The sequence below is a fragment of the Pectinophora gossypiella genome, chromosome 3, assembly GCF_024362695.1.
Source record: "Pectinophora gossypiella chromosome 3, ilPecGoss1.1, whole genome shotgun sequence".
In the NCBI taxonomy this organism is placed as follows: Eukaryota; Metazoa; Arthropoda; class Insecta; order Lepidoptera; family Gelechiidae; genus Pectinophora; species Pectinophora gossypiella.
Window position 1 is genome coordinate 1636934 of NC_065406.1, and position 27328 is coordinate 1664261.

Genomic DNA, 27328 nt, shown 5'->3' on the forward strand with positions numbered 1-27328 from the left:
CACCTTTAGATCTGTCTTTATTTAGTAATCAGAATTTCATAATTTATCTTTGACCAAGGAAACTACCCAATTCGCGCCGAGTGCGGTATGGCTACCGTGCCGCGAAGGCTAGTAAATTACTTACATCCTTCCTCTTGACGATGGTCTCTCGCTCGGGATGGCCCTCCAGCACCAGTCGCTCGGCCAGCTGGTTGACCTCGGTCACACGGTACTCCTGCGCCGCCATATCCTTCTGGAACTCGTCGAACTTGCGCTGCAGCACCTCAACATGTTCCAAGTCCGAGCCGAACTCATCCGCACATACGAACGTTTCCTGAGGATGGAAAGCACAAGATGAATTAAGCAATATTTCACTAAATAAAAATACACTGTATAAAACATTTGGAAAAGATGTACGAAGCCTGGGGAGTTAAAAAGGCCACATCAAAGCAATTCATCTAAAAAAGCAATATTGCTAATTGACATTCGTTAGCATTGCGCACTTACTTTTATATGCGCAAATGTCAAATTGCAATATTGCTTTTTTAGATGAATTGCTTCGATGTGGCCATTTTAGCCCCCCTGATCATGAACTTTATAATATTTGTTAGTGACATCGTAACGAAAACTTTGAGGGATGATTCAGACCATGATTCTGAATTAATATTAAGTAGAATTTTTTTGAATTGCCATCATAAAAGTGTATTGAACATAATTGAAAAAAAAAAACATGAATTTACTACGGAAAATTCCACTTGATATTAACTCAGAATCATGGTCTGAAGCATCCCCCTTAGTATTCGTTACGATGTCACGAACACCCTGTATAATAAATAATAGCAGATATTACAAAGCTTACTATACAAGTAGGTAAGTAAACTAAAGTTGACGAGGTTTGATATGATGGCCTTTGTTACAATATTCTTAAGATACAATAAGTAATAAGATCAGCAAAGCAGATCGACCAGATCCGCTTAATGTTGAAATCAGAATACAAAGTAAGAGAGAAAAAGGCTCACCTTGTCATGGATCCAGAACATGACTTCATCGCAGTGCCTCAAGAACTGCACCAGCACGAGAGCTTGCTGCAGCTTCATGCCCTTCTCCGCTAGCCGGGAGAGCAGCAGCTCCCATAGGCGGTGCAGCTCATCGAGCCGCTTGCGGATGGTCTCCGAGGCGAAGTGCCCGCCGGTGATCATCTCAGTGCCGGTGTTGTCCAGCACCACGATCGCGTTGGAGTGAGCGGCCACCTCTGCTTCGAAGGCCTGGTGTTTCTGGATCTTAGCCTGTGGGGAGTGGAAGGAATTAGAATGTGTTTTACGAAAGTTTTACGACAAAATTGTCAATTTTATCTACTCTTTGATAACTTTATTGGTGGGTTAAATAACTGATTTTCACTTTCAGTCGTTTTTCAATTGTCTTTTACTGAAAGAGATTTGTTAAAATTTCGCCGTATCAAAGTTTACTTGTTTAAAGTTTAATCTCTAGAACCTTCGCTGTGATTATGAGGGTAAGTCAAACTTACAGAAAATGTATCAGAAATTATGTGCGTGTATGAAACGATTGAAGAATGTGGAGGAAGCAAGAGAAGTGTGTCAGGATCGAAGCAAATGGAATTCCATTGTCTCTGCTTACCTGTGGTGGGAAATCTATGTATGAACAAATATGTACAGACCTGGAGGTTGGTGGGATCCTTGTAGCTCTCATCGCTGGCCGCCTGCAGCTTCTCCTGGATCCAGGACTCGAGCTCGTCGGCGTCACGCTTGAAGTACTGGAAGCGGCGGGAGTCCTCCAGCTTCTCACGCTTGGCGCGCGCCTCCTGCTTGAAGTCTTCATAGCGGTTCAGCACCTGGTTGACACAAATTGGTTACATCCAGTATACATAAAATAAGCTATTCACTATATCCCAATCGAGTAAGATGGAACTAGGTACCCACAACTCATGGAGCTTTAAAACCAACATGATAGGTGGTGAGCCGTATCGCCGTCTATAATGATTCAGTATATATAATTTTACGTACATTTACGTACAACATTTAGCAATATCGCTATTTAAAAATCAAGATTATAACGTTCCCAATTAGTGTAGTCATAGGTACATCGATCGTAAGATGTACTGAGTACCAACGTGGGGGTCTAAAAGGCCGTGTTGAAGCAATTTATTTCAAAAGCAATATTGCTATTTGACATTTGTTGACTTTTATTTGTGCAAATGTCTCTTTCTGTTGCTTTTTGTTTTGAAACTTTTTCATTTTATACAGTTAATAGTTTCAGGATTTATGGCTCTGCCTGTTTGGCGGACCAGAAACTGCGCAAGTAACTCATTTAAAACAATGGTCAAATATTGTTTGCACGAACTATTAAAGTTCGCTGCCAATCCCAGTGTCAAATAATAATGATTTATTGAGACATTGGCCCCGATTCCTGCAGACACCTCCTTATTTTACTTTAAGTTATACCTGTCATTTTCTTACCCGCCGAAAAGGAAAGGGACGGATGATTCACAGCTCTTAATATTAGGAAAAATGAGTAAATTAATCAATCACCAGGGCGAATCAAAAAGTTATCTCGCTGGTATGCAAACCGTTCGACGTGTGCTGTCAACATAATTCTGTCGGGTTATTGGCCAATGTAATATTTTTAGACGGTTGTTTTAGATTTGACCTTAAAATCGACGTGTGTTCCATAAATTTTATGCTTGTCGATTACCCGTCCCTTTCTGTTTCAAGGGATAAGAAAAAGACAGGTATAACTTAAAATAAAATTAGATGGTGTTTACAGGAATTAGCACCATTGAAGGCTCTTGTATATTCTAAATCAACACGGGGGATTATTCTCCCTTCTATTACTACCCATTCCTTATTCCTTTATAAGGGGGGTGGGGGGGGGGGGGTAATTATTTCTTTTATAAGGGAGTCAAAGTATTGGCCTTGGAAAAGCCAGTTCTTGCGCGCCGCACCCCACATTCAATTCGGGCCGAGCCCTGATCCCTCTCGTCTATTTGAACAGAAAGTTACAATGTGTTACCTGTTCACGACGCTCTTGAATGTCCTCCGCTGTTTCGAGGATCTTCACCTCCTTCGGGGGTGGGATCTGCTCCATGATGGATGCGTCAAATCAACTGTCAACAATATTTTAATATTTAGAATTATGATTATTTGTTACTAAATAGGTACAATGATGAATGTGGAGGAAGCGAAGTGTGTCAGGATCACAGCTAATCGAATTCCATAGCCTCTGTTTACCTTGGTGGAAAATAGGCGTAAGTTTATGTATCTATCTATCACAGCAATATAGTTATAATTTAATACTAAACTTGATGAACACAATGAAGTAGAGCTATTTTCTCCATTAACATAGTTGTTAATAATAACGAAACTAGATGGGCGGGAGAAAAGCCAAAACGACCATCGTAGTGTGCTGTTATAATCCCTTTCTGATCAAAGTTTTTATTGCAATTAGTCATACATATAGGCATAGAGTATTCATCCAAGATCCAACATCTAAACACAGCATACCTGTTATACATACATACACTCATACATAAACTCACGCCCGTAATCCCTAATGGGGTGGGCAGAGCCACAAGTAATCAAAGACAACTTGCAGCCACTGTTGATACGAAGTCCAAAGATGGATATGATGAACCTTATGGTGATAAGGGATCAGCCTATCGCCCATAACATTAGTCCATCATGTTAGATGACACAATCCCTCTGTTATACTTAACGCATTTTTCTGTAATAACTCTTTCATTAACAAAGACATGCTAATTATACCCCCAAGCTTGCTATACTGAACATTCTTAGAGTGAATGCATCCGTTTTGCGCGCGGAAATAGGGCGATCAATCACGGATTGTTCTTGTAATAGTGAGCCACGCCCGCCTAGCATGCAGGCATGTGTAGGCGTGTGTGATTGGTACACACTAGTGATGTTCCGAATATCCGTATCCGTGTCCGTTACTTTTCACGCGGATCTTTTACGGATCTTTTTCGGGTGATTAAGTAGAATTATTAAATAAAAAACTATAAAATTCCATTCAGATTGTTTTTATTTCTTAAAATCAAATATTTGGCACCTTTATATTGCAAACATTTAGATAGATAGATGTTTATAATTAAAGCAAGATAAAATATCACTTTTATAACAATGAAATAACTAAAACTTTAATCTTTTTTTTATAATGTTAATGAGGTCAATATTAGCAATTTATAACATTTTTTTATGACAATGAAAAAACTAAAACTAAATCTTCTTTTTTCGCGCCCGCCGGCACCAATCGAATAATATCGAATAAGAAAATAAAGATCCGTATCCGTATCCGCGGATCTTTACACTAAATATCCGTATCCGCGGATATACATTTTTAACGATCCGGCACATCACTAGTACAAACTATGTCTGCCGTACGATTGTTACTAGCCGCCTAATGAGGTACATCCTCTTGTGTAAATGTTTATGAGAATTTCATTTTTGACAAACGCGATTGTTCGCGATTCTTGAGACTTCTTAAGCAAGGTTTACGCCGATGAACATTTCTCTTAGCGACCCCAATAGGAATGGTGATAAGGTTCATATCAATCACCAATAGGTTACCATTCATGACATAGAGTAGAATGGTGTATAGGCTAGTTTTCAACTAGTCAAATCAGTTACTTTTTAATAAACGTCAAAACACGAAATCACTATGAATGTATGATAAAGCAACCTGTGACGTCATAGAAAAACCTGACAAACTTTCGCACTTATTACATTTTCCTATATTAAAATTCATATACAGGGTGTTAGTGACATCGTAACGAATACCAAGGGGGATGATTCAGACCATGATTCTGAGTTCATATCAAGTGGAATTTTCCGTCGCAAAATTCATGGTTTTTTTTTAGTTTTTTTAAATTATTTTCAATTCTATACTTTTGCGATGAAAAATTCCACTTGATATTAACTCAGAATAATCAGCTGTTTCATCCCCCTCAGTATTTGTTACGATGTCACTTACACCCCGCACAAGTACATACTGTACCCATACAAGTAGGTATGGGTGTTAGTGACACCGTAACGAATACTGAGGGGGATGATTCAGACCATGATTCTGAGTTGATATCAAGTGGAATTTTCAGTCAGAAAATTCATGAAAATTTTTGTTTTTCTTTTTATTATTTTCTGTTCCATACTTTTGCGACGGAAAATTCCTCTTCATATCATCTCAGAATCATGGTCTCAATCATCCATCAAAGTTTTCGTTACGACGTCACTAACACCCTGTATAATTTAAATAGATAAAAGAAAACTTTTTTTGTTACCTTTAGATCTGTCTTTGTTTAGTAATTAGAATATCACAATCTTTGACATAGGAAACTACCCAATTATCATCATTGCCCACTATATAATAATAATAAAAAGTTTTTATTAAAGGTACTGCGTATGTGGACAGGCCTGCTTCTGTCAGGGAGCTCATAAAACACTGTTTCTGTGATAAAGTCACATAAACTCTTTATTTTTCACTTTCCTTCCACTGACTGTAATTGGAATACCATTGTATTTAAGTCTATAAATTATATAATACAAACTGGATTTAAAAAAAAAGAAAAGAAAGGAAAACATGAAACAGTAGGACTAGGGCCCTGTGCTGGGAGGTTTTCTGGCCACGTCTTTCCCTCAGCGTTACAGATTCCGATGTGGTAGTAGTATTACAGGTAGTTACATAATATGTAATTTAATTTTTTGACGTTCAAAAAGCGCTAACTTTGTAAGCCAATTTTGAAAAATATATTTTGTTAGCGCCGTACGCTAGGCAACACTGCTTCCGCCCCTCCCCCCCCGACCAGCGGATGTTCGCGCCCCGCGCTACAACGTTCTCTCCACCGCGCCACGCCCGACCGCAACGACGCTCTCGAAATACTACGCGATTTTAACCTAACAACGACCTTGTAATTGATATATATTCAAGCATTAAACGATTTCTATCTAAGTGAATAAATATTTTATTGAAAATTCATACATAAAGTACATGAACCGCCAACCAGCGCGTTCATGTTGGCGACCGTAAACTGCACGAGACCTGCACGAGTCACGCCAAGAGGGCAATCTTCGGAAGGCTACATATTACAAGCCACGAGCGTCAAGCAGTTGGTCGCGGGCAAGTCAAGATATCCAGCAATTCGAGTTTCACAAGTAAGCGGTGGAGAGCAGAAGCCACGTGGACGCACACATAGCGGCGCCACGTGTTACAAGAAGAGGACGCCACGCGAGAGCCACGCATCTGCAAGAAATTGTCTGCAGCTGCGCCAGAGGCACAATTAGATTCCACTTCAAGAAGAAAACCACGTGTCTAGACGCCTTCCCAGTCGGTCTACATACGTCTAGCATCAACCAGTACAAGATACCAGGTCCCAGGTCATCGGCAGCGGAGCGCCGCGTCGGTGGCAGGTCATCACATCCAGCTCGGCTCAGCACGTCGCGGCCTACACGGGCGTCGAGACAAGGAACAGCGAGCGAGCGAGCGAAGGCGAAGAACGTCGGGAGGAGGCGCCGTGGTACATAGTGGAATGCCAAGGAACGTGAGCCCATCCTTTTATTTCCTATCTTTCTATCCTAGTTTCCGTCTTTACTTGTGCGAACAGAATAGGCATTTCTAGTGTCCCTATCGTTCAAACTAATATCTCTAGTTTTCTATTTCTTTTCCTTCTATTAACAAGTCAAGTCTAGTATTCCCTATCAAAAGTTGTGCGTAATCATTTTATAATTGCAAGTCTAGTTTCGATTTCGCACGCTCATTGATTAGGGCCAATTATTATTGAATACCTACTGTCTAGTATGCAGCTCAGGTTCAATTGCCACTGTCTAGTCATGCAGGGCAATCCAGTGTTTTAGACCAAGTTTCGTTTATTACTGTCAAGCTATACAGTATAGACAAGATCAAGTATAGCCTACTGTCTAGTTATGCAGTAGGCACAAGCTAGTATTCCTAGTTCTAGTTAGGTTCTCTTATTATTGTCTAGTATGCAATACAAGTGACCAAATATTTCTAATTTTCAAGTCTAGTTTCTCTTGTTATTGTCGAGTATGCAATACAAGTGCTTATATGCCTATCTAGGTAATTACTAATTAATCACAAGTCTAGTTCTAGTGCATCCTTATTACAAGTCTAGTTAAGTACGTGATCCTAGGCAAGTCTAGTGAAATTAGGTGCGTACATACGCTTATCTGATAAGGATTGTCATACAAGTTCAAGTTTTACGTAAGTTTTTACGAGTTTAAACTACGTAGGGATTCCAAATAATCCAAATAACTATTTTCAAGATTCATACAAGTGTCATAAAACAATCGAGGTTTTAGTTTATAATTGAATAATTCAATTGACTTCCATTTTCAAGTCTAGCGAGCGAGTGAACGAACGAACAATCGAATGATATAGTAAGAGTGAGTGAAAGGAAGCTATAGCTAACTCCACGAGTGTGACGAGTCTAGATATACCGGCGTCCACGCCGGCGGCCATTTTGTCATTACCTTATTTTTTCTTCTAATTCTAGTAAACGATAGTTCGTTTCGTATTTTCGAGTGAAATATTATTGAAATTACAGTGATTTTCTACAGAGTTTTGTGCATAACGTGTAGTGAAGTTAAAAGGTGATATTTGTAGCTAGTTATTACAATTTTATAATCATGAGTGTCGAAGTAAACAAAGAGTTAAACGAGTTAACAGTGAAGCGTCGCTCTGTAAAGGGCAGAATTACGAAGTTTAGCAAGTATTTAAATTCTTTACCGGCTGGAGACCTATCAGTTCAGGATCGCAGCCAGTTATGCACGAAGCTCGAGAAGTTTACTGTGATGTTTGATAGTTTTGACGACTTACAATCACGTATTGAAGTCTATAACGAGGATAATTTGGATGACGAGTTGCAAGAACGTGAGGAAATAGAGGACAGTTTTCATAGCAACATAGCATTCGCTAAGGTCAAGTTAGGCACAATTTCCCTTGCCGAAACGAGTGGACAGGCAGAGCGTGAGAGTGCAACATACACTCCCAATGATTCACAATGCGCTCATAGCTGCGGAGGTCAGCAAGACCTTGGTTTCCGTCTTCCAGTCATTCAAATCTCAAACTTTGATGGTACGTATTTCAAATGGCTTGAATTTCGTGACACATTCGAGTCGTTAATTCATAACAATACGCGGATTAAGCCGATCAACAAGTTTCATTATTTATGCTCGTATCTGCAAGGGGAAGCTGCGCGTGTCATTTCAAATCTAGAAGTTTCTGATAAGAATTATAGTGAAGCATGGGACTTACTTTGCGAGCGATATAACAACAAACGCCAATTGACAACTAATCACTTAAATTCCTTGTTTAAAATTGATCCTATCTCACGCGAATCTGACAAGTCACTCAGGTTTCTAGTGGACCACGTAACTAAAAATTTACGTGCTTTAAATAACCTTGGGCAGCCCACAGATCAGTGGGACACATTAATCATCCATATTATGTCCTCTAAACTAGATAATATTACAAGTTTGAAATGGGAGGAGCATAGGTCAAGTTCTAGTAAGGAAATGCCGTCTCTTGATGATTTCTTCAAGTTCCTCAAGGGTCGAGCAGACGTTCTAGAGTCAGTACAAAGATCTAAACAAGATAAACAAGTCTCGAGTGGCAACAATAATACACATAACAAGTATCAAAGGGCTAACAAATCTGTGAATGTCATTTCAGCTAATCCAGTAAATTTCGAACAAGTCAATCGAGGTCTGCATTGTTTCGTCTGCAAGGGCAAGCATAGAATATACGACTGTCCAGCGTTCCTGTCCATGAGCATCGAGGAGCGGATACAAAAGGCTAGTTCACTGAAGCTCTGTCTGAACTGTCTGCGGAGCGGCCATATTGCAGGCGCTTGCAGGTTAAGTAGCTGTCGTATTTGCAATGCACGTCACAACACAATGCTTCATAAGCCACACACACAGACCATCACAGCCACTCCTAGTATTGACAATGTCATCCCTACAAGTACCACAAGTACAAGTACTCCCAATTCAGTCACAAGTGATGCAAGTACAAGTTCTATTTCTATGTCTGTCACTTCCACTAGCCAGGTTGTTCTTTCTACAGCACTAGTGGACATTGTCAATCCAGATAATAATCAAGTGGAAACAGTAAAGGTACTGTTAGACTGCGGAAGCATGTCTTCATTTATTACAAGTGATTTGAAGCAACGGCTTCAACTAGATACACAAGTGCTAGATGCCACTACTATAGTAGGTATTGGTAATTCTTCTCTTAATTTTGCTCCGGAGAGGGGCACTGTTACTGTCAAGTCTAGATGCAATCCATTTAGTGTCACATTGTCATGTCTCGTATTGCCTGAGATCACAGCCACATTACCTAGGCGCCCTATAAACATGAAACAATTTAGCTTCCCTAGTAACATCAGCTTAGCTGATCCCAGTTTCAATGTCCCAAGCAAGGTGGACATGCTTATAGGCGCGGATCTATTTTGGGATCTTATAGGCCCACGACAGCAGTCGTTGGGTGCTAATTTACCCACTCTGCGAGAGTCCAAGTTAGGCTGGTTCTTAGCAGGTCATATACGTGACAAACAAACAAGTAATTTACAAGTGGACAATTCTAACACAAGTATTCAATGTAATTTTTCAGCACTGGAGAGTCTGCACACCAAACTGAGCAGGTTCTGGGAGCTAGAGGAGCTTCCGACGTCGCAGAAGGCTTCGGAGGCGGGAGTCGATGCAGGGAACCCATGCGAGACACATTTCATGACACACACCACCCGTTTAGAAGATGGTAGGTTCTCTGTCCGATTACCACTAGTAACCACTCCCGACTGTCTCGGAGACTCTTACAGTGTCGCTAAGAAGCGATTTCTCAATCTAGAAAAGCGTTTTGAACGCCATGCCCAGTTAAAGTCTATGTATTCCGACTTTATGAAGGAATATGAAGACTTAGGACACATGTCCGAATCCAGTCTATTCAAGCCACCAGTTTCTTATTTTATTCCTCATCACGCGGTGATGCGAGAGAAATCCGAGTCCACCAAGCTGCGAGTTGTCTATGACGCCTCATGTCGTACGTCGTCAGGCTTTTCCATCAATGACCTTCAAATGATCGGTCCTAATATTCAAGATTCCCTTTTTAATATTCTAGTTCGATTCAGGGAATACAATTACGTCATGACGGGCGACATTGAAAAAATGTATAGACAGGTACAAGTAGATGATTGTGATCGCGACTTACAGTTGATACTGTGGAGAAGCGACCCTTCTAGTCCATTGAAAACATATAGGTTAAATACAGTAACCTATGGCTTCGCTAGTGCAAGTTACTTAAGTACAAGGTGCATATGGCAGTTGGGCGAAGAGAGTTATGATCCATTAATTAAAACTATTTTACAAAATGATTTCTATGTTGATGATTTGATTACAGGGGCTCAAACTGAACAAGAACTGCTCTACATACAAGATTCTGTGGTCCGAGCCCTGTCATCGGGTTGTTTTAACTTACGCAAGTTCAGATCGAATTCTAGGGGTGTGTTGCAAAATACGCTAGCTAGTTCTCATGACAATTTAACTCTCAGCCAGACATATGACACCTTGGGACTTAACTGGAACCCTGATACAGACACTCTACAATTTCCAATGTCTGTACAAGGTCGAGAATCCAATGTTACAACAAAACGCTCTATATTGTCTCAAACATTTCAAATTTTTGATCCTCTAGGTCTACTTAGTCTATGTACTATAAAACCAAAGATCTTAATGCAAAGACTTTGGGCTAGCAAGATTGAATGGGATTCAGTTGTTCCTTCCGACATACAAAGGTCATGGAAACGATTCATTGATAACCTATCATTTATTTCACACATTACTATTCCAAGAAATGTAATTAGAGACTTACCTGTTTCAGTCGAGCTTCACGCCTTCAGTGACGCTTCCCAGGCTGCCTACGGTGCTTGCATCTACGTCAAGTCTATCGATCAAGCAGGAAACACGAGCATTCTTCTCTACTGTGCTAAGGCACGCGTAGCACCGTCTAAGGCGGCTCTCACCATCCCGCGCCTGGAGCTGTGCGGCGCGCTACTCGCGGCCCGCCTGCTGTGCGCTGTAAAGAGCGCCCTCCGCCGGCAGATAAGCAAGTCTTACCTGTGGACGGACTCCAGCGTCGTGCTAGGGTGGATCGCCACCGAACCCTCGAGACTTAAAGTCTGGGTTTCCAATAGGGTTAGGCAGGTTCAAGAAATGACAAGTACTTCATCGTGGCGGTACGTCCCTACCGCTCACAACCCAGCCGATCTAGCATCCCGCGGCGTAGACCCACATCAAGTTCAAGACTCCACCTTATGGTGGCAAGGTCCATCATTTTTGTCTAGGCCTGAATCCGAGTGGCCTACTCTCTATTCTCACAAGTGTGACAACCTTCCAGAGTTAAAGGTACACACTACTCTAGTTACGGACTCTATCAAGGCTAGTATCGATATATCTAGGTATTCAAAATTGCAATTCTTACAACGAGTCATTGCTTACATTTATCGATTCATACATAATTGCAAGAACCCCCATGATAAGCACACTGGCTCGCTAACTGTCGATGAGTTAGAGGGTGCATTCACATGTCTAGTTAGAATGTCACAACAAGACTCTTTCCCTCACGAATTACAGACTTTACAAAGACAAGACAATCTCAAGCTCAAGTCTAGTATCGTATCATTAAACCCATTTCTAGATTCCCAGGGCTTGCTCAGAGTTGGTGGAAGACTGTGCAATTCACAGTACGAGTACGAGAAGAAGCACCCAGTTTTATTGCACGCGAAACACCACCTCACTAAGCTCTTATTTACACAAGAACACCACAGGCTGCTGCACGCGGGACCACAATTGTTGCTCGCGTCCATACGAGAACGCATCTGGCCGCTAGGTGGTAGAGAGTTGGCTCGTCGTACAGCGAGAAGCTGTATCAAGTGTCGGCGTATCAGCGCTCAACCTCTACACAACATTATGGGTAACTTACCGGCGCAGCGAATCACACCTGACTACCCTTTTAGTACAGTCGCCGTTGATTTCGCGGGTCCTTTTATGATTACAGACAGGAAGGGTCGAGGCTGTAAGATAACAAAGGCATATCTATGCCTATTTATATGTTTCAGGTCCAAGTGTGTCCATCTCGAGGCGGTGAGTGAATTGTCGAGAGACGCATTCATGTTAACACTGCGTAGGTTTATCGCTCGCAGGGGTAAGCCGAATGACATTTTTTGTGATAATGGGAGGAATTTTGTTGCTACTGCTAGGGAGCTAGGTACGTTTTTATCTAACAATTCTGACCTCATTGCGCATGACGCCAGCACTCATAACATAAATTTTCACTTCTCCCCTGCTTACGCACCTAATTTTAATGGACTTGCAGAGGCCGGAATAAAATCTGCTAAATTCCATTTAAAACGCATACTAGGCAATTCTCATCTAACGTTTGAAGAGATGTCTACTCTTTTTGCACAAGTCGAGTCAATCCTTAATAGCAGACCCCTGTGTCCCTTGTCATCATCCCCTAACGACTATACCCCCCTTACTCCGGGACACTTTCTGATAGGCAGACCACTAATGTCACTGCTATCGCCTTCTCTAGAAGACGAAAATGCATCCCGCCTGAACCGCTACCAGCGCATCGAGCAAGCTAGAGAACATTTTTGGCGCCGGTGGCAATCCGAATATATCTCCGAGCTGCAACAAAGGCTTAAATGGCGTATTCGTTGCAGAGATCTGAGACCTGGTGACTTGGTGCTCATCAAAGAAGACAACACGTCACCACTCCAGTGGCGCTTGGGTCGTGTACAACAACTCTTCCCGGGCGCAGACGGCATTCCGCGCGTCGCTGACGTGGCTACCGCCAGGGGCATCGTGCGACGAGCTCTATCGAAGATCTGCTTGTTGAAAGCGGACGCTTCCAACGGGGGCGACGATGTTAGCGCCGTACGCTAGGCAACACTGCTTCCGCCCCTCCCCCCCCGACCAGCGGATGTTCGCGCCCCGCGCTACAACGTTCTCTCCACCGCGCCACGCCCGACCGCAACGACGCTCTCGAAATACTACGCGATTTTAACCTAACAACGACCTTGTAATTGATATATATTCAAGCATTAAACGATTTCTATCTAAGTGAATAAATATTTTATTGAAAATTCATACATAAAGTACATGAACCGCCAACCAGCGCGTTCATATTTTTTTTTTTGTAAAAACCCAATAATTACAATGATTAATAATGATATTATTATAAATATAACTGTATAACATAATAATATAATACAAATTACTTAAAGATACAATAGTACCTACCGTCTAAAACACAAAAAAATAGAACAACACAAAATAAATGTGGTGCGATCTATAACTTTAAATTCAAATTCAAAGGCAATTTATTTATTTAATTATAATTTATTAATTGTAATGAATTGTATGGGCCTGGTTGCCTGAATAAAGAATTTGAATTATTATGAATTATTATTATTATTAAAGTGCTTTATTTGTAAGAATATAGGTACAAAATGATCTTATAAACGTGTAGAGGTAGGGGCCGACCCAAGAAAGTTTGGATGGATTGTGTGAAGAAGGAAGTATTTAAAAGGCGTAAGTTCTGAGGTGATGACTGTCCGAGATGAATACATGTTGTATTTACCCACTTAAAGTGGGTTAAAGGAAAGATATAATGATGACTATTAAGTATTGCCTTACTTTTCTAAATCATCATCTCCCTAACATTGTGGAATAAGCTCAATATGTGTGATGTGGTTGTACTTTTTTTAAATAAATAAATAAACATTATCCCGTTTTCCACAGGGTCCGCGATTTGACGGTTGAAGGCTTTTTACAGAAGCGACTGCCTGTCTGACCTTCTAACCCGCGAAGGCAAAACCATGTGACAGGTTAGGTCACATACCTCCGAAAATGCATTTCTCAGGAACGTGGGTTTCCTCACGATGTTTTCCTTCACCACTGAGCATGTGAGAATCATTTATGATCCAAATATGAATTTGAAACAAATTCGACAATCGTTACTTTTTTAAATATTAAATACAGTTTATAGGAGTTTTCCATTATATCATTTAGTACTATCGATTAATCTTTACATGAATAAATCTTATCTGAATTTAGCCCCATTATCTACATTAAGGAGGAGCTCGGTGGCGCAGCGGTAAACGCGCTCGGTCTGCGATTGTTGAAGTTAAGCAACTTTCGCAAAGGCCGGTCATAGGATGGGTGACCACAAAAAAAAAGTTTTCATCTCGAGCTCCTCCATGCTTCGGAAGGCACGTTAAGCCGTTGGTCCCGGCTGCATTAGCAGTCGTTAATAACCACCAATCCGCACTGGGCCCGCGTGGTGGTTTAAAGCCCGATCTCCCTATCCATCCATAGAGAAGGCCCGTGCCCCAGCAGTGGGGACGTCAATGGGCTGGTGATGATGATGATCTACATTAAAACAGTATTATATACTGCATTAGACTGAATTATAGACTGTATTAGTGGATATCGTCGCATATCCGAATGGGATTAGATTTTTCTTAACACAACCTCGCAATCTTCTCTCATGTAGGTTGAGAGGTGGATTGGATTACCAACCTCATCAACCCTGGTTACTATAGAGCCGCCAAAGGCCCCTGACGTGACTCATGTAACGACTACTTACTTACATCAGTAAATAGTAAACGGGACCAACGGCTTAACGTGCCTTCCGAAACACGTATCATCTCACTTTCGGACAATCAGATGATCAGCCTGTAATGTCCTAACCAAACTAGGGATCACAAAGTTTTTTTTTTATATTTCCCCACCGGGACTCGAACCCGGGACCCGCGGATCGTGAGCCCAACGCTCAACCACTGGACCACGCAAGGCCGTCAGGCCACGGAGGAATCTCGCAATAGACAAGCTAGTGTCAATCCAGGTAATAATTTGTAGTACATACATACATAAACTCACGCCCGTAATCCCTAATGGGGTGGGCAGAGCCACAAGTAATCAAAGACAACTTGCAGCCACTGTTGATACGATGTCGTAAGCTGGATATGATAAACCTAATTTGTAGTCTCAATTTATATCCGGATTAAAATTAATTGTAAGGTAAAATCGAGGTTTTGTTGATGAAAATCACATATGATTTTACAAAAAAACGCCTACGCCTCATACCGCGACGTTATGTGTCATAGACACAAAATACCAAATACACTTAAAAATCCATCTGTAGTGAATGCTAGACCTGTTGTGGTATGGAGGTCATCATTTGACTTCACACAATGATGTCACGCGACCTTCATGACTCACCACTTGTCTATTGTAAATAAGATAATCATGATTTGTGAGCCTTTACTAAGGCTCCTTCTGCTATTGTTATCACTGCATTGTATTATGTCATTGATACGAGTTATAAAAGTAAAATATGTGCTAAACAGTTTCAATTCTTACATCCTTAAAAAAAAACTTTTTTTAGGAAGATGAATCATTTTAAATTGATGTTTAATTGGTAGTTTTAATGAAATTGCTCATTATGTAGTATTATATATAGCGTATTTCACTTGCGGTCCAGAGAGGCAACGCTGCAAGAGTAATGGGTACGTTCGGGCGGGGCTCGCTTTAGGGAGGGCTTTTTGACGCCTGATATTGTTTTCTATATATTTGTGTGTTTTGGCGTATTTTTGTGTAGGTATTTAATTTGACTATGTTATATAATGTTAGTTAAATAATAATTAAATGAAATGAGTATTATAGATGATGATTCAATTATAATTCATTTATTGTGATAATTAACTCATATATTTAAAACCAAAACAGGTCATTGGAATGTTATCACAGTCAAATAAACAATTATAATTTATTACTTTGTTATTTATATAACAGTAAATATTTGAAGTCTTTTTATATTCATCACATCACTAATTTAAGAGCCACACTTTTGTTGGTGTAGCATTCTCCATGCTACTTTTTAGGGAAAAATAGGGCAGTGGTTTCCCTCTTGCCTTCTACCAAACTCCTTTTCATATTAGTAGACTAAGATGTACATAATTTTCTATTATAGAGATAGAATTCACTGTACATATTTAAACAGAAGTTGTCGCAAATAAAGAGTAATTAGGTAAATATATTTTGTTTGTCTCTCCTTAAACATAAACATAGATAACTTAAACAGGCTATATGTATAGGTCCCAGTGCTGGTCACACCCTCAATCAACTGCAGGGGTTATGGAGCATACTCCTTAAACATGTTTATTAATTTATCTCTTTCTGCAATACAATACAAAAACTCTTTACACACTGTATGTATTGTACTTTCTAGTCACATTTAAGACATATATTTTAAAACAAATAACAGAATAAAATATTTCCAAAATAGTTTAACAACAAATAATAAATGCTAAGGAGAGAGAGAGAGAGAGAGAGAGAGAGAGAGAGAGCTCTTTGTCCTATTATTATTTGGTGATATGTGCAATAAAGAGTTAGTGTTTGACTTTATATTTACAGATACATAGTTTCCAATTTAGTCTCTGTATTCTAGCATGGCAACAGTTACAGCTGAGTGCAGAGCACATGCAGACATCCTGCCTGTAACCAATACTGGCCACTGCAACATGATTTCATATACAATTGCAATCACTCTGTCACGCATGGGTGGGGCTGGCACCATTAGGTTTCTATTCTAACAGACTTTTATTGACTATTAGTTGATCAAGTTGAAGTATTTTTTTAAATAATGAGTACTGAGTTTGGAAGTTACAAAATAAGAAATATTGATTGAATGTTGCATAGTCTGCATTAGAAATATAAGTATTACATTGGTCTAAAAGCTTGGCTATGTGTGGGTACTTAGTTCATCTTGCAGTGGATGTACCTCTGACTAACCCAATTGGGAGTAGTTGAGCTCATGTAAAAGTAAAATAGTTACTACATTTAAGATATGATACTGTAAGCTTGCTTATCATTATACTGCAATAGTAGATATTATATTATGTAAAATTATAGATTGAAAAGAAATAAAAGTATAAATTATTTTGTTAAATTAAATCATAAGGCAAATTAAATTGTTTATGCATAATAATCACTTTATAATATTTGTATTGATCTATCTAATGAGTTATTGTTAATGTATTTTTCATTACTTTCATGCTTGTCAGTATATATATACAGTAATTTGTATTTAAAAGCTGTGAAGAAAAATTGAATAACTAAACAAATTAATTGAAGAAGAGCTCAGTACACTAGGTTACCATGAATTTACAATCAGGTGATCAATATTGCACAAACTACTGCAGTGCACTCACATATCAATATTCTGCAGGCATTCACTGTCTGATGTGAATCGTCAATTGTGGAAAGAGCAGTCGACTGCGACACGGTACTATGGACGCAGGGCGTCGCGACACTATCCGTCCGGTGCCACGGATTTCTACCACCGACGGTTACCTACCGCCGCCGGCTCTCCATACATACCTATCACTTCCCTCTTATACACAATGACGTAATGCTCCAAAATAAACCTAATAAGGATAACGGCAGCATACAAATTTAGACTTCCGCTGGAATGGCACGCACGCCAACGTCTGGAGAGACTAATTCCAACTCCCATTCCCATTCACAACGGCCTAATTTCTTTCGAGAAACCGAACAAAAAATTGGAATTCGCCGATACATGGGTGTGTCATAGATAAGAATAAACACTTATATGGGATATAATTTGCTATGAGAAGTAAGGCAATGAATGTGTTTTGAAATTATGATTAAGAACTGACCTGTAAAGCTGAAGATAGTATCGAAAAAATGCAACTTTCACCACTTATTTAATTAATTTTCATGAAAAATCGTTCGTTCGACATGCACTCGCGTCACTCCTAATTCACAACTGTGTTGCCTGAGTAAAATATAAATAAATTGACATTGACGTTTTGCCTTTTTTGCTTGCATCTTCTTTTCGAAATCTGATTTTCATAAAAAAATATATAAAATACTGCAGAGTACACGATAAATATTCACAATAAAAAATATAAAACAATATGAAAACTGCTCAGGAAAATCGTGATAAAGCTACCTCTATAAACGATTGCTTGTAATATATCTATCTTTATAAATGCTGCTCATTATATTTTCTCGTGTTACAACACAGCAATTTAGTTGTCAAAGAATTCTTGTTCTTGTTGGCTGGTCGTGTTTGTTGTATCAATTTGTATGTCAATTATCAATTAACCCTTGTTAATAATGGCCCGTTGATTATTAAAAAGCAGTGCTCAGTGCTGATACTATCGATGTGAACTGTGAAGTGCATGTAAATCATGGCGGCTGGTGGTGAGGAGCTGTGGCGCGAGTGCGTGTCCTGGCTGACGAGATGTGAATTGCTGCGTCCCGACCACAAAGCTAACTGGAAGACGAGCACGATCCACGACCTGGCGTACACCCTGCGCGATGGGGTGCTGCTGTGCAACCTGCTCAACGTGCTGCACCCCGGGTGCATCGACATGAAGGACGTCAACCAGAGGCCTCAGATGGCGCAGGTAATTGGGCTCTCATTCGCGACCTTCACTCTAATTACTACGAAATCATCGTATTCGCTCGTACGAACGACACGCATGTTAAATAGAACTAATTCCATGCCTACATCCTTTTCATTGTCAACACGTTTAAAACAATGTTTTTCTCATTTAGATACCGAAACATGTTCATAAATAGATGAAAAAAAAATGTTTCGATATTTAAAACGAAATAAAAAATCGTGAATGTTAACATTATTAACAGTTATGTTTTGTATTAAATATATGTGTATGATATTATGTATAAGTTAATTCATGAATTATGCATGCAGTAATGAATGGCACCACTGTAACATAGTACCAATATTTGAATACTATAAATATATTCCTGCCATTATCTGTATCATAAAGTTGTTGTGAATGAAAGGGTCCTCGGCGCTCTTTACTTATACATTCAGTTTGGTTTAATGATTGTTCAATTTTAATGGATTGCTCTGTGTGCTATTTGAATATTTTTAAGGAAAACAGGATATTATTATATAAACATATATTTGAGGAGCTCGCTGGCGCAGTGGTAAACGCGCTCGGTCTGCGATTGTTGAAGTTAAGCAACTTCCGCAAAGGCCGGTCATAGGATGGGTGACCACAAAAAAAAAGAGTTTTCATCTCGAGCTCCTCCGTGCTTCGGAAAGCACGTTAAGCCGTTGGTCCCAGCTGCATTAGCAGTCGTTAATAACCATCAATCCGCACTGGGCCCGCGTGATGGTTTAAGGCCCGTTCTCCCTATCCATCCATAGGGAAGGCCCGTGCCCCAGCAGTGGGGACGTTAATGGGCTGATGATGATGAAACATATATTTATTTATTTGAACATGTAAATTATGGATAAGTTTGAGCGTTGGTCCCGTTACATGAGCCATGTCAGGGGCCTTTGGCGGCTCAATAGTAACACTGACACCAGGGTTGATGTGGTTGGTAATCCACCTCACAACCCACATGATAGAAGAAGAAAATAATGACAAACATTTACTGTAACTTACTACACTTATCAAATAGCCTTAGGGTATGTGATTATGTGACGAATTGTATTATTATAATAAAATTTATATACTAACTTTAAAAAAAAAACAATATATAATATGAATAATAATAATTTTGCCTTAGGGTGGTATTAATAGACTAATCTCAGCTTTGAGACTGCCCTCAAGATCATGTCAATGTGACAGTTCTCATATAAAAACAGAGACTTGAACATGAACTTAAGGGCAGTCCCAGCTGAGATTAGTTTATTAATACCACTCTTAATTAACCTTATACTACGTTGGAATGAATATAACATCAAACCCATGTAATCCACAAACACATAAAAGGATAAATAACTCTTAAACTGACACCCACACCTATTTCAGCTCCGTCTAGTTCATAAACATAAAACGTAATGGCCATTTAAAAGCTGTAGCTTAATATACCGAAGCTTTTATTACATCTCCTGCAGGGCTAACATGCGCAATGTGATAACATTATCAATGGAGTCAATAAATTTTGTTTAAATCGACAAGTTTGTCAAGCCACAAGTTTCCCAAACATGCATATGACGGTCGATAAAATTACCGTCACGATAAACATTTATCACGTCAAGAAACCAAATAACCCATTTTGTAAAATAAAAAAAAAAAATTGCGACATGTACACTTTTCGTGTTAAATCCTTTGTCAAATCCACGTCAATTTAAGCTAAAAGGCTGTAATCTTTTTTATTATTATTATTTATTTATTTACTAAATTAAATATAATGCCCTGCAAAATTGTTCAAAACGGTTTGTCTAAAATATCTTTTTTCTCATTTAAAAGATAAAAAGTGACAGTATTACGTAGATGTGTCAAAAGTCCACAGAATCTGATAAAAATATGGCACCTTGTTAGGGTTCATTGACAATTTATCACATTGTGGTATTTTGTCAGAATGATGTTACATTTTGGTTTGCCATGTTAGCATCAATCGACAAAACGACATATCATCAGAATCAATTAAATGACCGTGTCAATTTTTTATCACATTGCGCATGTTAGCCCTGCTGAAATACTTCGTTCTTCATTCTTCTCTCGTGTGAGTTGTGAGATGAAGTACCAACCTCATCAACCCTGGTGTCAGGGTTACTATTGAGCCGCCAAAGGCCCCTGACATGACTCATGTAACGACTACTTACTTACATCAGTAAGTAGTAACTGTAACGTGCTTTCCGAAGCACGGATCATCTTACTTTCGGACAATCAGGTGATCAGCCTGTAATGTCCTAACCAAACTAGGGATAAAATAGTTTTTGTGATATTTCTCCACCGGGATTCGAACCTGGTACCTCTGGATCGTGAGCCTAACGCTCTAGCACTGGACCTCGGAGGCCGTTTTTCATTATTGAACACTGAGTTTATTACATAAATAAATGGTCATGTACATCCCACTGCTGAGCACAGGCCTGCCCTCAATCAACCGGAGGGGGTATGGAGCATACTCCACTATACTGCTCTGCAGTGGTGGAGGCACTTGGGCTAGTAGACAGTGGTCTCTGTCTGCTAGCCTCACACAGCTTAACATGACGAAGCATGCAATCAACTTACTTTTTAGGACAATTAGAATAGAATAGAATATAAATAGTTTATTATAAAAGGACGCCATATACAAAAAAATAAAAGACAACATCATCATATATCAAATTTCCACTAAAACAATTACAAAAAAAAAAGCAAGACGGATGTTTGTCGAAATGACCATAAGGTGGTGGTGGACGTCCTGAGATAAAAGGGCCTCACTCAGCACAAGTCGCGGCGTGAACCACGACGCTGATATTATGTGGACCCTGTTGGGTGACGCACGAACATCGTGTTCCATAGACATGTGTTAATAGTGTATATACATATTATAATATATACCAAATTATTTCAATAGAATTAGAGTGTACACAAACAAATATTATCGCAAAGATGTATACGTAAATACTTAAGGTTACAATTTAGTCAGGACAAAGCAATTTTTGACAGTATACCCATCGAAAATCGAACCTGTACTACCAGATCGGGAGCCCAATGCTCTAACCACTAGGCCTTGGACGCTGTTATTACTAGAAAACAAATATATCATCAAACATGACTTCATACATATATTAAACTCACGCCTATTTCCCACTGGGGTAAGCAGAGACTATGGAATTCCATTTGCTACAATCCTGACACACTTCTCTTGCCTTTACATTAATCAATCGTTTCATACACGCACGTCGGTTCAGATCAGATTTTTTTTTGAGGTGACTTGTTGTAGATTTGCCGCAGATGGCATTAACTACTTGGCCGGACAAATGGAGAGCGCTGAGGGCTCTCACCCGGTACAAAACTTAAGACAACAGGCCTAAGGGTGCCCAGTTAGGCGCGAACCTTGGCTCAGGGCGTCATCTGAGAATTCAGATCAGAGTAGATCGTACTAAACCTTTTCTAAGGACATCTCCAATTTGGTCAATAAAAATTACTCCATAATTCTTTATATTAGAATTTAAGAAGAACAATTAAGTAAATTAATGGAAGTGAAGCTGTGATGATGGACATTTAATTACATTCTCCATTATAAAGATATAAGATGTGGCACATTACCACATAATGATTTGACAATTTGAACAGCCTCCGTGGTCTAGTGGTTAGAGCGTTAGGCTCACGATCTGGAGGTCCGAGTTCGATTCCCGATGGGGACATTGTCGAAATCACTTTGTGAGACTGTCCTTTGTTTGGTAAGGACTTTTCAGGCTTGAATCACCTGATTGTCCGAAAAAGTAAGATGATTCCGTGCTTCGGAGGGCACGTTAAGCCGTTGGTCCCGGCTATTAGCCGTAAAAACACCTCCACCAACCCGCAGTGGAGCAGCGTGGTGGAGTATGCTCCATACAACCTCCGGTTGGTTGAGGGGAGGCCTGTGTCCAGCAGTGGGACGTATATAGGCAGTTTATGTTATGTTATGATTTGACAATTAATTGTCATTAACTGATTTTGTAATAAAGGAAGCGGTCACTCCCGCCACTTATCGAGGGACTGTGATAAGGGAAGCGCCACACTGACAAAGTTTTCTACTGTCGTGTTTAATGTACTTTGCAATACTTTGCCCCTTGGCATACTATCTACCTTTGACTAATACTGTCATATTTTTCGTAATCCCTTAATTCATATATTTTCTTCATAATTATATTTGCTTATTTTCTTATTTATTGTAAGTAAATCCCGACACTTTTTGTTGGCACGATAGTTCAAAGTATTTATAAGCGTAACTTAGGTACTGGCAGAATATCAGTGTTGCTAAGAGTGGTATTTCTACTATCCTTCGCAACAACATGCTGAGTCAGTCCCTTTTCCCTGGCAGTGTATTTTTGATTTGTATACTTATCTTTATCTTCTCTACTATTGTACTGCACTGTTTTGGGAATAAAGTTATTCTATTCTATTCTATTCAATAGAAAGGAAATAAAATAATTCTTAATGATATTGTCCTCCGTAGTTCAGAAGTCACGAAAAATTATTGCTCCTGGCTATTGACAAATGTACCCCTTACACACAGCCTCCGTGGTCTAGTGTTTAGAGCGTTGGGCTCACGATCTGGAGGTCCAGGTTCGATTCCCGATGGAGACATTGTCGAAATCACTTTGTGGGACTGTCCTTTGTTTGGTAGGGACATTGCCGGCTTGAATCACCTGATGGACCGGAAAAATAAGATGAGTTCGTGCTTCAAAGACACGATAAGTTGTTGGTCCCGGGCTATTAGCCCAAACATCTCCACCAACCCGTAGAGGAGTAGCCTGGTGGAGTATGCTCCATACCCTTATTGAGGGAACGCCTGTGCCCAGTACGTACACAAGCTGTTTTATGTTATGTTATGCTCTTACAACATAGCATGCATAGAATAATAGCAACATAGCAATAAGTTCATCGCCTAACACGAAAGAGACGAGAGATATGTCTCTTACGCACTTACGTTACATACAGCTTAGTACGAAAGGGACGAATGATATGTGATAAGTAACTCCAGTTAATTGCTAATGTTATAATAATAGGAAACAGTTGCAAACCACAGAGAAGGAATTTAAATGTGGTTCCAATAAGGTAAACACTATAATAATAATCCTCCCAAATATAAACCTGTCGTAATTCATGATTAAATATACTTTTGCGCGCAATTTCGTCTGCGTTGACTGCGGTTACTGCGCGCGGTATGTTTTTTTCCACCCGCATTTGCATCCCCTTAAGGGGTGATTACCGAGCCAAAAACTATCCTATGTTTTTCCTTTGTTCTTAAACTATCACCGTACCAAATTCCATCTAAATATCTCAAAAGGTAACCCCTTCAGGACAGACAGTTTACGGAAGTTGACAGCATCTGTAGTAATTATCTCGTCACGTAATTAATCTTCTTCTCTTCTTCTATCGTGTGGGTTGTGAGGTGGAGTACCGATCTTATCAACCCCGGTGTCAGGATTATTATTGAGCCGCCAAAGGCCCCTGACATGACTCATTTAACGACTACTTACTTACATCAGTAAGTAGTAGCCAGGATCAACGGCTTAACGTGCCTTCCGAAGCACGGATCATTTTACTTTTTGGACAATCAGGTGATCAGCCTGTAATTAATTATATTAGCCGCTGTTACAGAACAAGTCAGGCGTGCCACTAGCTTACCTCATTAAATTGATACATAATCTAAAAATAATTGTTTTTTTCTTAACAAGGTAATAGATAAGACATGAAAATTTTATTGTTTTAAATTTCAAACAAAGCCTATTGTCTTTTCTAGTCGTGGTTTCCGTAAGGTACGAGACAGACAGATGACATTTAAGACAAAAGCGCGTCGCGTTACACAATAAGCAGCCTAATTGCGCTGCAGCAATTTCTACCAGGCAACATATACAAATATACTTTATTGCACCAAAATAAAAATAAATAATAACAAAAAGACTCTTAACTAGGTACATGGCAAATGGCGCTTAAACTGATTTCTTCCAGACTACCAAAAGGTGAGGAAAAATTTAATAATTGAAAGATTGCGGGTACAAACTATAAGTACAACTTATCAATAAATACATACAAATATATATACCTAACCTATATAGCTATATACTATATATATATATACCTACTTATATAAATAGTAACCAGTGTAATGTTTTTTTAACCTTCTGTATGTTTTGCGTCGCGATACTTCTATCCGTTTTTCTATAAAAGTAGATACACTAACCTTTAGGCCTCAAACTGGATGACAGCGGCAGCGGCGTGGCGGCGGCGGCGGTGCGTTCAAATGCTAAGATTTATATTGAAGTGTTCTCGATGGCAGCGGCGCGGCGAGCAGGGTACGAGCGGTGCGCTCTAGTCGAGCGGTGTCTCTGCGTTTGAAACTCTCCTTTTTGTTTCCTTTGTTCATTATAGGGATTCAGATCTTCTTTTGCCCATAATAAATCATACGAAACAAAAGAACTACAATCGAAAATGCGTTGTCGCCGTTTCGACATCGCATTAATTTGAGACACAACTCTATACCGCCGCAACACCGCGCGATTTAGCCGCTGGCATCGAGAACGGAACAGCGGCCGCCGCGCCGCTCCCCGCGCCGCTATCGCCGCCGCGCCGCTGCCGCTCTCATCTAGTTTGAGCCCTTACGGACGTCAGTTTCGCACCGCGTCTTTGTCTTAAGTCTCATCGGCCTGTCTTGCATCTTAAGACTCTTAAGGCCCTTTCAAACAGCGCCTATACGATCCACTGATCCAATCATACCGTGCGGTGGAAATGTACCCACTTTGGGAACGTTCAGTAAAAAGGCGCAAAATGTATGTAAAAAGAGCTTTATTACCTAACCTTTAGGCCTGGTTTCCACTGACGCGAAGATAGGCGGAGAAGAGCGGAGATGTGCGGATTTGACCAATCACAGCGTTCGGGAGAGCGAAAAACGAAGACGCTCCGTCACTCTCTCCCTCACGGTGATTGGTCTATTCCTGCACATCTCCGCTCATCTCCGCACAGCTCCGCGTCAATGGAAACGCAGCCTTAGGCAGAAAAGACCAAAATACAAGAAAGAACAATTTGAAAAAGAAAAGGAACCAGTCTCCTATCGTGTGGATTGTGAGGTGAATTACCAACCCCATCAACCCTGGTGTCAGGGTTATTACTGAGCCGCCATAGGCCCCTAACATGACTCATGTAACGACTACGTACTTACATCAGTAAGTAATAACTGGTAAAAAAAAGTAAAAAGATCCGTGTTTCGGAAGGCACGTTAAGCCGTTGGTCCCGGTTATTACTTACTGATGTAAGTACGTAGTCGTTACATGAGTCAAGGAACCAGTGATGTTACTGTTAAAGAGTTTTTACAACGGGAACATTCTCGCTTAGGAAACATTCCCCGGGACGGCACATCGCTGATCACTTCACATTGCGTACGGTAGATCGCTGCGTACCAATGATCGCACGCCGATCGGTTCGTGATCTGTCGCCGGAGGCAGAGATCGCTGATCGCCGGCGCGTGTTAATCTCATCGACCTAGCGATTTTGTATGATATTTTATTGATAGGACAATAGGATCCCAAGCTCGGCGCAAACGAAATGTTGATATTGAATGAATAGTTTAATATATCGCGCTATCCGCCGATCTCCTCTCGTGTGGGTTGTGAGGTGGATTACCAATCCCATCAACCCTGGTGTCATGGTTACTATTGAGCCGCCAAAGGCCCCTGACATGACTCATGTAACGACTACTTACTTACATCAGTAAGTAGTAACCGGGACCAATGGCTTAACGTGCTTTCCGAAGCACGGATCATCTTACTTTCGGACAATCAGGTGATCAGCCTGTAATTTCCTAACCAAACTAGGGAACACAAAGTGATTTCACTGATTTGTCCCCACCGGGAATTGAACGTGGAACCTCCGGACCGTGAGCATCTTGCTCAACAACAGAACCACAGAGGCCGTCACCTCTTTGAAATTCCCCAATATCAGTTTCGACGTAGACCTTCCCTTCTATAGTCTGAGTGTCGTGTTTGTCCCCAGTTCCTATGCATGCGCAACATCAAAGTGTTCCTGCGCACGTGCCACGAAGTGTTCGAGCTCCGGGAGACGGACCTCTTCGACCCCTCCATGCTGTTCGACCTCTCCAACTTCCACCGCGTGCTATGCACACTCGCCAAACTGAGCCAGTGCCCGAAAGCTTTGGCTAAAAATATCAAGTGAGTGGTTTTCTTTTCACTTTTTTTTAAATTTATTATTTAAGTTTTTATACCAGAGTTTCTGAGTAACTACACACAGTGACAGTGAGTGTGTTTCTGTGTGTGTGTTTGAGTTACTGGTCAGCAAAAATTTAGTATCGATCGCCATCGACTCGCAAAGAAGAAGACCAGAGTTTCAAACAAATTGTGTAATACGATGAGTCATAAACCGCTGTATCCTATAAGCAGATAGAAGCAGAGTTCAAGAAAGAACAATTTGAAAAAAAAAACAGCCAACAACATGGACAATCCCACTTTCAGGACATTCCCGTGAATACGGCACATCGCTGTCTGGCACATAGATTTTTAGTAAAAGAAAACCCTTCTAAAGCAGTCGTGTACAAAAATATAGAGTCATCAGTAAAAATGTTTACGTCGCTCCGTAACACGTGTTATCTCGAGCTTATTGTATTTTATATTTAGAATAGATTTAAATTCAAAATAAGAATAAGTAGAGAAGGGCGAGATCGAGGACTCGTACGACGTACATACCCGTATCTCGCCAACTAGAGGATTCGATCCCGGGATCCCGGTCATATTTTAGTCCCGAAATTTTCGT

The 27328-nt window shown here is 40.2% G+C and overlaps 3 protein-coding genes across 16 annotated transcripts in view; 2 read left to right on the top strand and 1 right to left on the bottom strand.

Annotated features, from left to right (window-relative positions):
- LOC126379733 (spectrin alpha chain) overlaps nt 1–17873 on the bottom strand; it is a 65355-nt gene extending 47482 nt beyond the window's left edge. For 3 of the 5 annotated variants that reach the window (XM_050028575.1, XM_050028569.1, XM_050028562.1), the window contains exons 1-5: nt 17759–17861; nt 3007–3100; nt 1655–1828; nt 999–1265; nt 125–313 (exon numbers count right to left, since the gene is read on the bottom strand). In XM_050028575.1, the coding sequence (XP_049884532.1) occupies nt 125–313; nt 999–1265; nt 1655–1828; nt 3007–3081 (705 nt within the window). In that variant the 5' untranslated portion in view covers nt 3082–3100; nt 17759–17861. Of the gene's footprint in view, nt 1–124; nt 314–998; nt 1266–1654; nt 1829–3006; nt 3101–17290; nt 17408–17758 lie in introns of those variants that run through there. The other 2 variants (XM_050028550.1, XM_050028555.1) reach the window with 2 other exon arrangements.
- LOC126379881 (uncharacterized) lies at nt 5764–13145 on the top strand. 8 transcript variants are annotated; one of them, XM_050028904.1, is made up of 2 exons: nt 5764–6541; nt 8692–13145. In XM_050028904.1, exon 2 carries the CDS (start codon nt 8787–8789, stop codon nt 12957–12959), a length of 4173 nt encoding a protein of 1390 aa, XP_049884861.1. In that variant the 5' UTR covers nt 5764–6541; nt 8692–8786; the 3' UTR covers nt 12960–13145. The 8 variants fall into 8 exon arrangements, with proteins under 8 accessions (XP_049884861.1, XP_049884843.1, XP_049884872.1 ...); XM_050028886.1 differs by lacking the exon at nt 5764–6541 and adding an exon at nt 6548–7077; XM_050028915.1 differs by lacking the exon at nt 5764–6541 and adding an exon at nt 7109–7221.
- A 279-nt stretch (nt 17874–18152) lies between the features above and the next one.
- The window catches only part of LOC126380096 (protein vav), a 38935-nt gene continuing 29759 nt past the window's right edge, over nt 18153–27328 (top strand). For all 3 annotated transcript variants that reach the window (XM_050029324.1, XM_050029333.1, XM_050029341.1), the window contains exons 1-2: nt 18153–18514; nt 26555–26730. In XM_050029324.1, coding sequence (XP_049885281.1) covers nt 18296–18514; nt 26555–26730 — 395 coding nt within the window. In that variant the 5' untranslated portion in view covers nt 18153–18295. The remainder of the gene's footprint in view (nt 18515–26554; nt 26731–27328) is intronic.

Coding starts and splice junctions, on each gene's coding strand:
- LOC126379881 (XM_050028863.1), top strand. CDS start 7,647: ATGAGTGTCGAAGTAAACAAAGAGTTAAACGAGTTAACAGTGAAGCGT. Junction 8,095..8,691: donor TCAAATCTCAAACTTTGATG/GTACGTATTTCA, acceptor ATGTCATTTCAG/CTAATCCAGTAAATTTCGAA.